This window comes from Cibotium barometz, chromosome 53 (genome assembly GCF_041138505.1).
Source record: "Cibotium barometz isolate CiBa-2024 chromosome 53, ASM4113850v1, whole genome shotgun sequence".
NCBI classification, from domain to species: domain Eukaryota; kingdom Viridiplantae; phylum Streptophyta; class Polypodiopsida; order Cyatheales; family Cibotiaceae; genus Cibotium; species Cibotium barometz.
Window position 1 is genome coordinate 37,959,827 of NC_141098.1, and position 16,851 is coordinate 37,976,677.

Below are 16,851 nucleotides of genomic sequence, written 5' to 3' on the forward strand. Positions count from 1 at the left end.
TGTGCACAATCTTGTCTTTTGTTGATCCCGTACAGAAGGAACAGTGGAAGGACAAGGATTGCGAGATTGGTCACGTCCTTGGTCCCGTGACCCGTCCACGATCCGAATTGTGTGGTTGGAAGGACTGAGGACGTCGGGACTGAAAAGAGGACGATCCTTCTGGTCGGCGAGGTTGTTGAGAATTATTCCATTGGAGATTAGGCCGAGAGGTAGAAATGCTAGAAGATTCTCTTAAACTATCTCGGTTCATAAGAGACCCATTGGCTTTCTGAAAGCCATTAGCTCGACCAGAAGAGACCGAATTTCGATGATTAATGTCTGCAACGCGCTCGGCGTAATGTATGGCATCAGCAAGATCGACAAGATTATATTTATGAACATCGGCACGCAGTGTGGGGTTAAGACCTTCAACGAAGGCATGGAGTTCGTCCGCTGGAGTTCGTCCGCTGGGGACAAGGAGTCAATCTCCAGTATAAAGTTGGTGAACTGGAAGATATAAGAGGCCAAGGAACCATTTTGGTCCAAATGGCATAAGCAAGTACGGGCTTGGAAATCCGCATTAGGAGGTATGAATTGCTTACGGAGGGACCGGTGAATTTTTCCCATGTTGTAAATGATTTTCCGACGTGCTGTCATCATTGCCACCACAATAAAGCAATGTCTTTGAGGAGGGATACCGCAAAAATCACCTTTTTGGAATCAGAAAGGGTCATGGTTTCAAAGTATAACCGCACTTTGTAGAGCCATTGATCTAAGATGCGCTTATTGCACTGACCACCATAATTTCCAATTTCTTTGTTTTACTGGCTTGTAAAAGACGATACGGAGTTTTAAGGTCATCGCCTTCTACCTCGGAAGGAATGACGTCTTCGTCTACTGGTACTGTTGCTGAAACATCTGTTGTTGCTGGTACTGAACTCGCGTGGGTGTGGCATTCCGTGTGGAGCTGTTGGATCTGTGAAGCCAAGGATGCCATGGACTCCTGGAGTTGCTATTGGAACTGCTGCTGAAGTTGTTGCAAAGCTTGCTGCCATTCTGGAGGAGCCGGTGTTTCAACAGGTTCCGCCATGAGAGAAGATGCTGATGTAGAGGCTACAGGGTGACGAGGCTTTGGGGGTTTTTGTTGCTGATAATGCCATTGGGCTCTAGTAAGAACCATCGGCTAGAGGATGTGGCATTTGTAAATCCAGTGAGGAGAGGCTACGTGCTGGTGAAGCGGCTATGGACCATCAAGTATAATGAGGGCGATCCTCTGGGACTGGGCTCACACGAGAGTCTGCTACTAGAGAAGAAGGTATAGGGGTAGGGACACCTGTTGGAGTCAAAGGTGTATAATCTAGTGTAGAAGGGCGCACCGTGAACGAAGATGGATAAATGTTCTCAGAATAGGTGCAATATTCATGAAAAATGATACTGCACTCGAGAAGGATAGCGCCCAGATAAGGATGACGCCTGAGGATAAAATAGTAATGATCCAGATCCTGTGCGAAAGTACGAACACAGATCACCCACACATCGAACTCTCGGAGGTGAGAAGTCCATGTGGCTATCTGAACACGGTAATGAGTGGGTTGTAAGGAGGGGGACACACTCACTAGAACAGGGACAGAGACCGGTGGAGAAACACGGGTAGGAGAGGGCACTATGGACTGTGAGGGTGTATCCTATAAATAACTAAATTCATAGGTTTCCTCTGCCACCATAAGCCGTCAGAGAAGAGGGTAATGTGAGTCCACGTGATCTAGGAGGTGCTCTTAAACCCATAAAAAGTGATATTGGCCCCTGATGAGTGAAGAGCGCGCAAAAGAATGAAGTGACAGGTTTCTGATATTCTAATGCGCCACATTATGTGAGATTTTAATGCCCAAGAAAATGGAAAAATCGCACCTAGAAAATGTTGCCATAAATGATGTTGTTAATGTAGGAGAAGGTTGTCGTCAATCATACAAGAGTCTTCAAAGGGGAGTGGCTGGTCCAAGCAGAGAGAGTGTAGACCACAAGAAGCACACTCGAGGCAAAGGGCTGAGGCGGGCTGGAGCCGTCAAGGAGGAGGTGGCTGGTGCACGCTGAAAGAAGCACGAACAGGTACGAACAAGTGGCACCCGTTAGTTGTGGCTCACCGATGGGTTTTTTTTTTTTTGTATTTACACCTTACGCTCTTAACATTTTTTGTTTGTGTTGTGGTTTTTTTTAATAACAAAACATCTACTCGTCGTGTGACTCTCAAACGGGCAACCGGCTGGAGCGAACCCACGAAGGGGTGTGGCTACTCGATGGAGGGGTAGGAGGGGTGCCTTTCCATGAAGGGGTACCGGCTGAAGAGGTAAGCTCCCTTATTGATAGGTTACATGCTGTCTTGCCTCTGTTCAAAAATTTTCTGCATATGACTGGCCCAGCATTAATCAACAAAAATTGGGAGTTTGGGGCTGAATTTGATGGGGCATCCTCTCCTGCTCTTCCGTTCAATACCTGCTACACCCAATTTTAGGGTTTGGGCTGACTGATTTTAGGGTTAGGGTTAGGGTTTGGGCATGTCACAAGTTGGAAAAAGTTTGCTCTGATACCACTGTAAAGCTTTTTTAGCTCAATTAACATGATTAAAGACTTGATTAATGAAAATAAGACAAACGGTGCAAGAAAAGATTGAATGATTGCATTGAGACAGGGGTCCCTTTCTTAAATAGAGGCCGAAAAGGTACACAATTGAAGAGGCACATCCCTATGAAGGAGTGTCTTTAATGAATAGGCATGTTCTTTGATAGTGACCCGTGTGCAAGGATGTGACCCTTCACAGGTGTCTTTACAATTAATGAGGGATTAAGGAGTAATTAGGGAGAGATTAAGAGAGTTAGTCACAATCGTGAGAAGCACCATCAACAATCCCATCCATAACTTCTTGGTAAATTGCTTGCTTCCTTTTATTCTTTTAAGGATAATATTTACTTCCGTGATCCTCTTTCCCCTTTTGAGGAAGTCATGAGCGATCTCCATGACAAGTGCACGCTTCACGGAAAAGGCAAGTCAGAGTCTACTTTTGTTGCCTCTGACAAGGGCAAAGGCAAAGGCGGAAAGGGAAACTCCAACAACGACAACAAAAACAAAGGCAAAGGAAAGGGTAAACAGGATTCAAAGGAGTCCAAGGACAAAAGCAATGAATGTGATTACTGTGGCAAAACAAGTCATACTAAGGCTCACTGCTTTGCTCGTTGCGATAGCTCTCAAGCAACCAAAGCCAAGTATAAAGCCCAGGATGCTTCCAAAGCATCTGACAAAGACAACACCAAAGACAAGGGCAAGGACAAAGTTTCAGAGGAGGGATTTGCCAAAGTTGCATACATGGCAGTCACAAATTCATCCACTTCTTCACAAGATTCACTCATGATCACAGAGATGACTTCTCCAGAAGAGGTCAGTGACACGCCTGAAGCGGTGGAATGGGTTGGTGATAGTGGTGCTTCTGCCCACATGACCAATCAAGCCCATATCTTGGAAGACTACCAAACTCTTTCTTCTTCAATTCGAATCGGCAACAAGTCTTCGCTTCCTGTCTCACCGGTGTTGGTAATGTTTCTTTGGGTTCCTCTACCACCTTACATGATGTTTTATATGTACCACGGATTTCCAAAAACCTTATTTCAATGTACAAAGCTTCTCAGAAGGGACTTGGTGTGTACTTTGATGATGAGGTCATTGAAGTGATTGACACGAAGACTCTCTTGGTTGTTGCCAATGGAGTCCATGATGGGGGTCTCTACAAGATCACCAATTTTTCTTCCCAGATCCCTCGCACTAACTTGTTAGAATTTGGTGCATCTCAGTGTATTTGGGCAGTACCCATTTTATGGGATTTTATATATTTTTTCTCATGTTAGTGAGTCATGGGCAGTCGGCCAGCCTCCTTGCTTCACTATGAAAGGGGCCTCTCATCATCACTTGTGTTCATCCATTCCTTTGCACAAGTTCAACATCTCTTGCTGGCTAATTGCCATTGTAAAGCCTTCATGCTAATATAAAAGGTGATCTTGTCCACAAGCTCTCTCTACTCTCTCTCTTGTTCATTTTCTGCTTCCACCTGTGCATTCTCCAACATGGTATCATTCGCTTAGGTTCAGGCTGTTCCATCCTTCTGCAAACTACTCGCCATCTACAACTGTGCCTTGCGTTTTCTTCCATAGCTTTCTCCCGGCTGCTGATCAGTGAAAACAGTGGCTGCGTTTCACCATTTTGCTGTGCTTTCTGGGCTAGCCAGCCTTCTGTTTGCTGTCGGCCGGCTGCGTTTTCTTCTTCAGAGGCAAGCTTCGAAGTGTGTGGCTGCATTTTCTGGTCCAGCCAGTCCTCTCCTTGCTGTCGGCCAACCTTACAGGCTGCGTATTGTCCTACCCAGGCAGGTTCTTGGAGTTGTGGCTGTGTCTTCTACTTCAGCATCAGTTGTGGTGAAGTTCTTGCATGAGGTGAAGTTCCTGCATGAGGTGTTGCCAAACAAGTGGCAATACATCTTCTTCCTCCTCCACGAGTCGCTACCCTTCCGGTAGGAGGTTTCTCGTGGTTTCTTGGATTGTTTTGCTGCTGTTCAGCCTCTGTCTCTCTCAAGTTTGAGAGGGGGCTGATTGGTTCTGGAGCCTCGCTTCGTTGGAAAGCACTTGAGAGGAGTCTTGGAGAGCTGAGATTTCTTCGTTGTTGTGGATATGGGTTCCCTCTTGGAGGAGGCATCTATCCTTGTTTCTCAAGAGCAGGTAAGGTTCCCTCCTAGTGGACAGGATTAGGCACTTGTTATAGTGCAACAAACAGGACGGTGTCACTCCTATTTTGGAAAACAAGTTCATTTGGCCAAGGATTGCAAGCCCAAAGGTACAGCCCAGGCCAGGACCAAGTTTTCAAAGACGGGCAATGATCATATACAGGATAATGATACAGATTCTTCTAGTACCACTTCTAGGGCTCCCAGGGCGCTTCCGGCTTGGGAGGACCCAAATGGTGTACTTCTCTAGTATACATGCAATCCCCCCATGTGCTTCCAGCCAGAGGAGGCTTGTGGGCGAGAGAGGGGGCTGATTACAACTCCACTTACTAGTGCATGGGAACCGTGATTCAGAATTCCAAGCATTAGACATCTGGCAGGACATGGTTATCTTTTGTATAGCAGAGATTATGAATTGGATCTGTTCTGAGTTCATTGTTCGAGGCTTTTGGGACGTGATGTGTTTTCTTTCCACTGTTGGGGATTATGGGCGCGGTGTGTCTAGCAGCTCATCATCTATTCTTGGAGTTCACTGCACACTTGTGTGGGAATTCGTAGCCAAGCAAAATTCTTTACTGTTCGTGGTGGCATTTTGTTTCGAGGAAACAGGTTGGTGGATGCTCTCTCCAAGGTGATTCTAGTATTCGCGGTGCTAGAGGGTCCATGGTTGCATCTTCATCAGCTTATCTTCTTCAGACTCTTGCACACTATGAGCTACAGAGGGGGTGTTAGAATTTGGTGCATCGGCTGCTAGCCAAAGCCTGAGAAGTAGCTTCTGAAGAATGAAAGTCCACCTGGAAGAAGCCTCGACCAAGCAAACGAGTATCCTGAAAGTGCACAATCAGCTCCGAAGGGAGAGTTGCTAGAAGCCATTCACGGGCCTGGGAACGAGAGGGGTGGGAACCATAAACTCTCGCAACAAGGGTAGTCTGGACCTCAAGGTCAATGTCATGCTGAAGAGAGGTGAGCTCGTCTTGTGAAAAATTGATGATTCTCCCGACCAGTGGGGGTGACGAGAGATTGGCTGCAGCAAAAAAAAAGGCATAAGACCAATCAAGAAAAGTGGCGGCCGACTTGAATCCAGATAAAATTGCTGCTGAAAAAAGGCGGGAGCAAAGGAAGGGAGGCAAGGCGGGGGCTGAAGGGCGGGAGCACCTGGGGTCCGGGGAAGCAAGGGCAATGGGGCAGGTGGGGGCAGCAGAGGGGCAGGCGGGGACTGTAGAAGGCAGGGGGCGGGCAGCAAAGGAGCAGGCGGGGGCAGCAGATGGGGAGGCAGGGGCAGCAAAAGGGGCTGGCGGGGGCTGAAGAGCGGCAGGCGAAGGCAGGCGGGGGGCAGCAGAGGGGTTGGCGAGGGCAGCAGAAGGGCAGGCGGGGGCTGAAGAAAGGCAAGTGAAGGCTGCAGATGGGCAGGCGGGGGGTTGCAGATGGGCAGGCGGAGGCAGAAGAGGCTAGCGGGAGCAGCAGAGGAGCAGGCGGAAGCAACAGAGGGCAGGCGGGGGCAGAAGAGGGACAGGCGGGGGCAGCAGCACGGGTTCACTTTCAGCACCTGGTTCCATTCATCTATCCTACTTCTTTTGAGTGTTTCTACATGGTCCCTAGACTAGCTTTTGGATTGGTCCCCGGACATTACTTGGACGCCGGGCACTGTAAATATAAGTCTTGTATATAAGACATTTTGACTGATGAGAAAAGACATTATCCCATTCTCACAATTGAGTTTGAGTCTTTCTTGCTCTTGTGATTGATGCTTGCTTATATGCTCCCTCTTTTTGATGCATGCTTACTTGAGGATTGTGTGGATGGGTGAGTGATGGTGTGATGATGCTAGATCTCCTCTCACTCTCCTTCTCTTCCCTTCTCTCCCATGCTCTCACTCACCAAGAGGAAGCTTTGCAAATGGGTGGGGAGCAAAGGGGGACAGAGCTATGGAAAGCTCAACCTCTACCACAATGCAGGTTAAGGACCCCAGCTCTCCACAAGAGAGGGTTACTTTACCAAGAGTGGCTAGAGGTGCAAGTCGGCAAGACCCTTGCATTCTTCATCTTCTACTCTCCCTCATGCAAGGCTCAAGCGTTCCCAAATCGGTAAACACCCATGCCTGTATGGACACATCATTGACTTGAGGAAACCAAGTACCGACGGCATAAAAGATGTGCTCCAAATGTCCATGGCCGATTCAAACACGGCCCCATTGGCTACCAACTTTTGCTCACAGCAGGACTCCAGAGAAGCTGCATACTAATCTGGCAGCAGCTCATTAAAGAGACATGCCACTCCTCTGACGGCTGACCAGCTAGATGGCCATCAACCTATTGCTGCTCAGCCACTCTCTTGTTGCCTTCTTGCCACCCCACTGACCACCCATCTGCACGAGAGCTTCCAGCCTACCTTCCTTCAGGATCTCAATGTCAGTAGGGTGTAGCATATTGTAAACATCTTTGACTAAACATGCTTCAGACTAAGTACAGTATCTATAGCAAATACGAGTTTTGGTCATTTTATATGTCAGTTAAATTTCTTGCCATCCTTGTATTGTGTGTACTGTTTTTTGCTAATTATCAGAGCATATGAAAAATCACCAGCTATGATAATTGTCAGCAATTATGAAGACTGGAAGGGTGCACCCAAGGGCCATGAGCAAATAAAAGCTGAAAACTTGCAGTTAATGAGATGATGATATGCGTGTGTTAAGAGAAACTAGAGCTGCAGAAAATCTTCCAAAGAATAAGGTAAATAAATCATGAAATCGCAAGATCATGCAGATAAATAATAGTGAGCTGAGTTGCAATTGCGTCTCCCATGCCATGTAGAAGTCCCTCAAAAGAGGTCAAGTGTTGGAATATTAGAGAAAGAACACTTACTTGTACGATGCCTACAGAGCCCCCACCATGGATTCGATTGTAATTTGCAACCTCACGCAACACTCTTTGAGCTTCAGGGTCTTCACTCCGATCAAAACCCAAAGGTATGAGCAGATTGATGGGTCGCCGACAAATTGGGCATCTGCATGGCTGGAGGGCTGATGTGTGTTGCCAAACCCGGAGTATGCAATCCCCTGCAAAAAAAAAAGGGCAGACCACCCAAAGAAAAAAATTGAGCACACCTAGAATAAGAACATCTAGACCACAAAGATATATCAGCATTCCATACAATCGTCTTTTCAAAGATGGGGTGTTGCAACACAGCTAACCACTTATATCCATGGTAAATACTCACCACAAAACCAGTGGGCACAATTCGCCTGGCAAGGAAGAGAGAATGAATCATGACAAATTGAGCAGCAATCATTCTGTGGAGGTACAACCATGTGTGCAAGATAGCCCCGGCCTCCTTCAGAACCCGCCACAGAAGAAGTCCCTCTACCCCACATGGTATTCCAGACACCACTGAACCAATTTCCAACTGCAGAAAACCCTTGTCTGAACAAATGCAAACCATAAGACCTGCCCAAGACACAACAGAGGTCATCGTAAAATGCAAATATTGATTCCTATCCTTACAATTTTCTCCGAACATATACAGAGCCTATGATTAAACAATGAAACACAAAAAAAAAAAAGCTTGAATTACACTAACCCCAGTGATGACCGAAAAATTATAACAATAGGTGCAGCAAACAGGGCTGCATATAACAACTCATCACCGACTCCTTCGATAATGGGCATAGGAGTTAACTGTGCAGAGTCCTCTGTTCAAAACCTGCAGAACCAAGAGACAAATCGGTCGACTCCACGTTAAATCCTTAAAACAACCTGATCTCATGTTTAAAGAAGACCTCTTTCAAAGAAACAAAGCATTAGATAAATTTGACAGAATCTCTTCACGTGTCTCATGGAAAATACAAGCCTTACACCCCCCTTTCCATGGTTGATAACTTTATATAGCCATCCTCCAAAAATCCAATAAGAATAGCTGTAATGACCATTAACAGAAATGAGAATCTAGTCAAGAAACTGGAGGTCTCCATAGGTCTAAGGCCTGAAAAGCATTTTGGCTGTTCTCCATTTCAGGAACGGCACATTCCGGACCTTTCAACTGCGCCATTTCTCCAACAACGCCTCCTTTGCCATTTCAGGTCAGGTGTATAGACATTCTTAATCCCACCTTCTTTCGTATCCTCTCCCTTCCTTCCCTCTTTCATTTCCTCTCCAATCCCTCCAGGTTTTATGATGAGCATCAAGGCTAGTGAGGGGTAATGCATCACTTCCAAGCCTTAAGGGACACTGTTATAAGGCCCATTTTCAAAACGTTCAAACCCCTTGTCTGCCCAACAGCAAGGTATGGTGCAAACTTTTGGGCTGTGGACCTTCCACGGATACAGTGAAGCCAGATAGATAGACTACAAATTATTATATTGTCATGTTAACCGTCAATTCCACCACTCACATCATCATTCTGGCCAACTTTGCTGGTCACCCACTACACAAGGATGAATCATAATTAATTACAAACACGAAAAAGTCATCACATACAGACTAGGGGTGAGGCAAAAAAGAAAGACCTCTTGTTGGTCTCGGTCTATGGAAGAGAAACTAATACACAAATAATTAATCGTTTGCATACAAAGGCAAATTACACTGCGCTAACAGCATTTCCATGGATAGAGAAGGTTGATCTAAAAATTCCGAGGTCTGGATTGAACTGCCATGGATTGGAAGATACAAAATGCAACACATACCAGAAACTGCCGGCGTTCAGAGGAATGAGTAGAAGAGATAGCCTTTGGTGGGCCTGCACAGCCAAAATATAGACAAAACCTTCGATGATTAGCAAAGCAAGCAGCAGCACTATGGTGAAAACCAGGTTGCAGAAAACGGAAACAGGAAACCTGCTGGTGAAAACTGATGAAAAGGACGAGAAGTTGAAGCCAAAGCGATGAAAAAACTATACGAAGAAAGTGTGACGCGATGAAAATAACTATGCTCGGATAATAATATAATATATTTGTAAATGAGGGCCGTGGTGGGAGTATATTTAGCCACAATGAGTGAAAAAATGAAATCTTTCAATTAATATCGTGGAAAAGCTAAGGTTTTCAACTATTAATTTTAATATGGTCGATTAAACGTTGCAACTGTCCGCCCATGTCTCTTCGTTCGTTTGCGAATGCTGCACTACCGTAGGCAACGTCACCGTCTCCTCTTCATTCATTGCGATCACCGTCTCCTCTCCGTTTGTTGGCGAACACTGCAATACCGCAGGGATCGTCACCGTCTCCTCTTCTTTCGTTGCGAACGCTACACTACCGCATGCTATCACCTACTAGTGTCCAAGCACCCAGGCAACCAAGGTGGCAAGGCCTTGTTGAGTGCTCTCTATGCTCACGGCCAAACGTCCGATTCGTTCAGCACACGTCGAAGTATGCACTGTTCTCAATAATTGCAACATTGACATAGTCTCAACACATTATGGTCTGATGATTATCTAACTATAGCTGTTACGTGTATGTTGATTTTCAGAAATACATATTTGTATGGCCTTATTTCACTTGATTTCTTCACTTTATTTGCACGAGCTATTGCTGCCTCCTTATTGTATACTTGGATCCGTCTCCGAGAAGCGCTGATGCCAAGAACTGTCTGTCGATTTCCTAAATTTGGTAATCCCCTATTATTTCATGAATATAATGTTCTTAAACTTGGCCAATCAATGTTTCTTTCCACAATCATATTATCACTAATTTGACTATATGTATTTTGAATTATTAACTTATTCTTTTCTTCTTTATTATGTAGTGAAATGTCAAAAATGAAAAAAAGAGCAAGAGAATCAATGACTAGAAAATTTATAAATTCAACTAATGAAAGCCATGATGTTTCAAGCATTGGAAGACCAAAGAAGTTATCTAATGAAGCTGTAATATTAGATCAATCAAATGTCAACTTGAAAGTGCCTGAGCTAAGTGTGACAATATCATTAGGTGGTAGTGACATTGATGAAGCATTACTAAATAATCTTCATGATTTTATCACTAAAGAATGCTTTACTGGTAGTTGCTCATTGGAAAAAGGAGGCACACTTTTCCATTTACACTATCAAATGGTCATTAGAATTCATGCGAAGTAAATAATTGCAATTAATAAACTCATCAAAAAGTATCTTGAGCAGTTTATCATGTATTTATTTATTTTTATAAGGTATTTTATGATTGGTTTTTGATGTGCTTAAAAATTTTCAATGTACATTTATTATTATTAAATATATATCTTTTGAAAAAGTGTGTGTTATTTCAACTTCCATATGTTGCCTTGCCAATTTTTCAAATAAATATTTTTTAAATACGAGGACTATGACTTGTGAACCAAATTCATGTGTGGGAAACTTACTAAACAATCAAAGCTCGAGCCGAGCTCGAGAGCTTCACCCCCACGTCTAGAGAGCTACTTCGGTTCTGTGCATCTCTCGCACTCAATGTTATATCAATACGAATCATCCTCCAATGGGTAATGCAACCACTCCTCGTGAAGGTCAAAGTGGGAAGAGAAGAGAAGAAGATGAAGCAAGAGGAGACATGCCGATTATCATAAAAAGCATGTCCCAAACCCTAACCCTCCATCCACACATGTCAGATTAGAGTTGCAAAAAGAGAGTAGAGAGAACACTAAACTCTATTGCATGACTGGGGAAATGATTACAAAACATAAGAATTTGGCTTTTATACATCATAAGCCTTTTCCCACTAGACCGCTCATAAGTAACTCGAGATGCCCACCATGACCAAATAGAGGGCCTTTACAAGTGTTTAGCCTTTCTAGCCAGGTTTCTTATATAATGACCTTGAAGAACAAGGCTTAGAAGCGTCTTCAAATTACAATAACGAAGTGTGTGAACGTTATCTGTGTTAGCCAAAAGTGGTTAACAGACTCCCTTTTACTAATGTCGATCACATTCGTGATTGTTGGAGAGCGGACAAAGATAGCAACACACACATAGATGCAACAAGCAAGGAGAGACCAAAAGCACAACAATAAAAGGTACAAGTGGAGTGACATGATAAGGTCACTTACAAACTCATAAGAGTGTACACACTCGCTCGGACAGGCAGCGGGACTCCTAAGGAGGGAAAAAGTACTCTAGCCCATTATTAGTCCACATATCAAGACTTATAAATGGCTTACGACTACCCCCTATAGTGATAATGTGAACATGTACAGGGATCGTGTGGTTGATCAATCCCCAAACGGTAATAAGGCCAAGGATTTACAAAAACCTTTGAACTTCACTCACGAGAGAGCCTTCGTAAACATATCATAATGAGCCCCTCCCTGACATAATAATAATGCAGCTCAATGTGCTTTATGTGAGCATACAACATTGTGTTCCTCATAATGGCCAATACACTTTGGTTGTCAATGAAGATAGAGGTGGGGGGCTACCATTTAAAACCAAGATATGCCAAAAGGCATCTAAGCCATACACTCTCCACCACAAGCACTGTAAAAGCTACCTTGTACTCGGCTTCATAGCTTGAAGTGGTCGCTGTTGATGACTACTTTGTTGAGCCATGATAAACCTGAATCATCGAGATGAAAGCAAAAAGTGGACACTTGCATACACTCACATGTCATAACATCCAGCCTAATTAAAGTCACTGAAAGCATGCAATTGAAAATGCCCCCCCTTAGTATAAAACAACGAAAGGGATTGAGTGCCTTGTAAAGTATCGGAATACTCGCTTAGCAGCCTCCCAATGCTTAGTTCTAGGAATGTGCATAAACCTACTTAATTGGAAGACCCCAAACTGAATGCTTGGCTTCGTATTACATGGATAGATGAGGCACCCACAGCACCTTGATGATGAAGTGATGCATCGAATACATCCTCGAGATTGAGCCTAGCACCTATCTCTACTGGTGTAACAACAAGCTTACACCAAACCATGTTAGCAGTCTCCATATGTACTTTAACTGCAATATCACAATACCATCATCACGTTGCATAAATTGTATACGCAAATAATAATATAATGAGCCCAAATCTATCATCTCAAATGACACATGTAATTCAACCTTGAAGGTAAAAATCTTCTTCTCATTAGAGCCCATGAGCAACATGTCATCAATGTATTAAACAATGATTAAAAAGCAATCTTTACATATATGTACATATATGGTACTCTCGGTTGGATAGTTTCAACAACCAACTATGCATTTAACTTCTTATACCATGCTTTAAAAGCCTACATAAGGCAAGACAAAGCTTTTCTTAACTTGCATAATTTAGACTCATGTCCCTTCTAAATAAAACCATGAAGCTAAGAGATTCATAAACCTCCTCATAATTCAGAGCTATATAAAGCTTTTCTTAACTTGCATAATTTAGATTCTTGTCCCTTTTGAACAAAACCACAAGGCTAAGAGATACATAATCCTCCTTGTGTAAATCACCATTCAAGAAGGCAATCTTGATATCCAATTGATGTACATTCCATCCATGATACGTTTGCCATAACGCGGTAATACACTGGATCATAGTCATATGAGACGTGGATAAAAGGTCTTATCATAATCTATGCCTTTCTTCTTGAGCATAGTCCTTTGCAATAAGCCTTGCTTTTTATAACAGATGCTACAATCAGCTTTACACTTAAGCTTATAAACCCACTTAGTACCAATAGCCTTTCCACCATAAGGCAAAATTGCCAAATACCAAGTGCCGTTTTTTAGGATTGAGTCATACTCATCATGCATGATTCACAAAAGAATAAGATGCATGATGAGAACCTTCACGGTCCTCCTAGGCAAAGGAGTAGCTAATTTTCTATCTCACAACGTTTGCCCCAACCATTTTGGCATACTCTTGGACCCCTATAGTATGCCACTCTTTCCTCATCCACAATTGCCTTAGTGGGCTAAAATTTGAGTTTTTTTACAGCCCCTTTTTAAGCATTCATTTACTCCACATATGGCTTACTAGTATTGTACAAAGTTAGGAGTGTACCAAAGATATCTTGTGTGCATCCATTTTGCTATTTTTTGCATAAAAGCATGGGTTGAACTAAGTTCTTAACAAACACAACATCTTTACTCACCAAAATCCATTTTTGTGATCGAATGGTCTTTGCTTTCTAAGTTGTATGCATTATATTGCCTTAACATCTAGCTAATTGCATTGTTACTACTCAAGCAAGTGCATAAGTAAGTCAACCAAAAACACGTAAATGATCTACAGTGGGCTTCATACCTCTAAGATACTCCTCTTTCAATTGCCCATGTTGGAGATGTTCCATTGTCTATGCAGGATGGCAAAGTGAAGTACCTTGCAAATGTACTTCATGTTCCTAACATAACAAAGAATCTGGTTTCAGGTGGCCAGATGATTGAGCAGGGTTTGCAGGCTCGGTCTAATCTTGATGGGCATATGTGTATGTGCCAGATGAGCTGAGAACTAAGCTAGATCCAAAAGCTGAAAAATGTGTGTTTATTGGATATTCCCTTGAGCAAAAGGGATACATGTGTTATAACCCTGCTACACGTGAGTTGAGGGTAAGCAGGGATGTTGTTTTTTATGAGATGAGCAGCTGGTACGCTGCTGAAAAAGAAGCTATTGGGGCTGATGTGAGTGGAAATGTGGTTGCACAGAATGCAAGTCAGCAATCACAGTCTTTGAGTGGACCAGGAGAGTCCTCATCTAGTGGTTCAATTGATAGACCATGGAGTGGCAAGCTGCATCATAATACCAGTCTTGCAAATGTGATTAGTACATCAAATAGAGGCAAAGGCAAAGAAAAAGTGATTGAGCCCCTTAGTATGCCTGACATTTCTGCAGGGCATTCTCATGTTGATGGAGAGTCTAGTGGCTCAGAGATGAGCCTTGATGAGGAGCTTGGGATACTAGCTATGAGAACACCTGGTGTAAAGAAGGCTATGGAAGCCATGAATGCAAAGCTGCGAAGATGTGGGAGAGTGAAGAATCCTGTGCAGAGGTTTACCTATGATGGTTATGTGGCACATCACTATGCATACATGGCAAAGGTTGAGCAGGTTGTAGAGCCCACATGCATTGATGAGGCTGTTGGAAATGTGTGTTTGGAGAAAGCTATGGATAAGGAGATGGATGCACTATATGGAAATAAGACTTCGGATTTAGTGCAATTTCCTGAAGGCAAGAAAGCCATTGGATGCAAGTGGGTGTACAAAGTAAAACATAACAGTGATGGAAGCATAAGCAGGTACAAGGCTAGATTGGTAGCCAAAGGATATGCGCAGACATATGGCATTGATTATGAGGAAACTTTTAGCCCAGTTGTTGCCAAGATGGCAATAGTGAGAGTTGTGATAGCAGTGGCTACGTCAAAGAAATGGTCTTTACATCAGATGGATGTAAAGAATGCATTCTTGTGATAGCAGTGGCTACGTCAAAGAAATGGTCTTTACATCAGATGGATGTAAAGAAATGGTCTTTACATCAGATGGATGTAAAGAATGCATTCTTGCATGGGGATTTTCAGGAAGAGGTGTATATGCTGCAGCCACCTGGTTATGAGGATGTGAGTCACCCCGAGCATGTTTGCAAGTTGCAGAAAGCCTTGTATGGCTTACTGTTTTGCAAGCTCTCCATTGAAGCTTGAGTGTGGTGAATGTATGAGGCAAACGGTTGCAAATCTGACAAAGAATCATGTATCTAGAAAATGGGAATGTATTGGAAACTCATGTGCAAGCCCTACATTGAATTTGGAGCAAAGTTGATGCATTTATGTGAGTGGAAAATCACTGGTTTGAAGCCTTCACAAAAACAGAGAAAAAGAGTCCATTGTGGATAAAATTAAAGCTGGTTTTTTGTAAAAATCAACTAATTGGTGGATAGTGCACATGCCTTGGAGTGTTGGGTAGCTATATATGCTCTCAAATATCACAACAAACCTCTCAATCTTCCTCTACAGCAGGCGGCACAGACTGTCTAGAAGAAACAGAGGAGATTTTCAATTTTTTACAGCTGGAGGCCAAAATTCAAGTCTTGTGATTGATTAATTCCAAAATCTCCTTAGCAACTTTGTGATACACACACTTGAGAAGGATGCTACATGATTGGTTGGAGAAATTATGCATTATGGAGCTGATTTTATGAGCTGATTAAGCAGGCTATTAGTAGTGATTAGTGAAACAAAGGGTGATTAATCGGCTAATTACTCTCTCAACTTAAACAGTTGGTCTAATTCCTTTTACATGGAGTTATTAGACATCATTGCTAAGCTACTTAATGCCTGATCTCTCAATTTGGACAAGAATCAAAGGAATTAGAGTACTTTTACTACTGGTCTTTTTTGGTTTTATTGGTTTTTCTCAAAACAGAGAAGGGGATTTGATAAATTTGGTATGTACTTACCTTGGATGGTGTTGATATGCAACATTGAGCTTGTTTAGGTGTCAATGCAAGTTGTCCACACTTTATTGAACCACTAGATTGCAATTTGAAGCCTTGGAAAGCACGCCAAAACAGGATACTTTGGACTGCATATGCCAGTTCAATTTGAATGCAATCAGTTTGATTTTCTACATCAACAGTGAAGTTCGTTGAGTACTTTGGAGTATCTGGAACACTTATTAGAGTGTGGTTGAGCTGAGGAAGGCTTGTTTACAGATTTGGACATCTGCGGAAGGTGCATTTCAGTACTACAGATTGTGGGTGAGAAGTTGGATAGAAAGAAATTCCAGGCATGGAAGTACAGGATTCAAAGCTTTCTGAAAGGAAAAGGTTTTTGGAACCTTGTTATAGGTGCAGAGCCAGAGCCACCGACAAGCTACATAAACAATGGTCAGAGAGAGCATACAAAGTTTTGCATTACCTGTCTATATAACAACATAAACAGTGGTCAGAGAGAGCATACAAAGTTTTGCATTACCTGTCTATATGTATCTCAGATGCTATACTCATACATATACATGATGCTGAGACTCCCAAGGATGCATGGGATACGTTGGTAAAGCTATTTGATACAGATGCTAGTGCTTGTAAGTCTCAGTTGAGACAATAGATTCCTAATGTGTATCTGGAACACTTATTAGAGTGTGGTTGAGCTGAGGAATGCTTGTTTACAGATTTGGACATGTGCGGAAGGTGCATTTCAGTACTACAGATTGTGGGTGAGAAGTTGGATAGAAAGAAATTCCAGG

At 43.1% G+C, this 16,851-nt stretch overlaps 1 protein-coding gene across 3 annotated transcripts in view; it reads right to left on the reverse strand.

Annotated features, from left to right (window-relative positions):
• LOC147608603 (uncharacterized) overlaps window positions 1-9,665 on the reverse strand; it is a 48,381-nt gene extending 38,716 nt beyond the window's left edge. For 2 of the 3 annotated variants that reach the window (XM_086789032.1, XM_086789034.1), the window contains exons 1-4: window positions 9,417-9,590; window positions 8,315-8,437; window positions 7,955-8,181; window positions 7,600-7,793 (exon numbers count right to left, since the gene is read on the reverse strand). In XM_086789032.1, coding sequence (XP_086645158.1) covers window positions 7,600-7,793; window positions 7,955-8,181; window positions 8,315-8,403 — 510 coding nt within the window. In that variant the 5' untranslated portion in view covers window positions 8,404-8,437; window positions 9,417-9,590. Of the gene's footprint in view, window positions 1-7,599; window positions 7,794-7,954; window positions 8,182-8,314; window positions 8,438-9,416 lie in introns of all 3 variants that reach the window. The other variant, XM_086789033.1, reaches the window with a different exon arrangement.
• Between the last annotated feature and the right edge of the window lie 7,186 nt (window positions 9,666-16,851).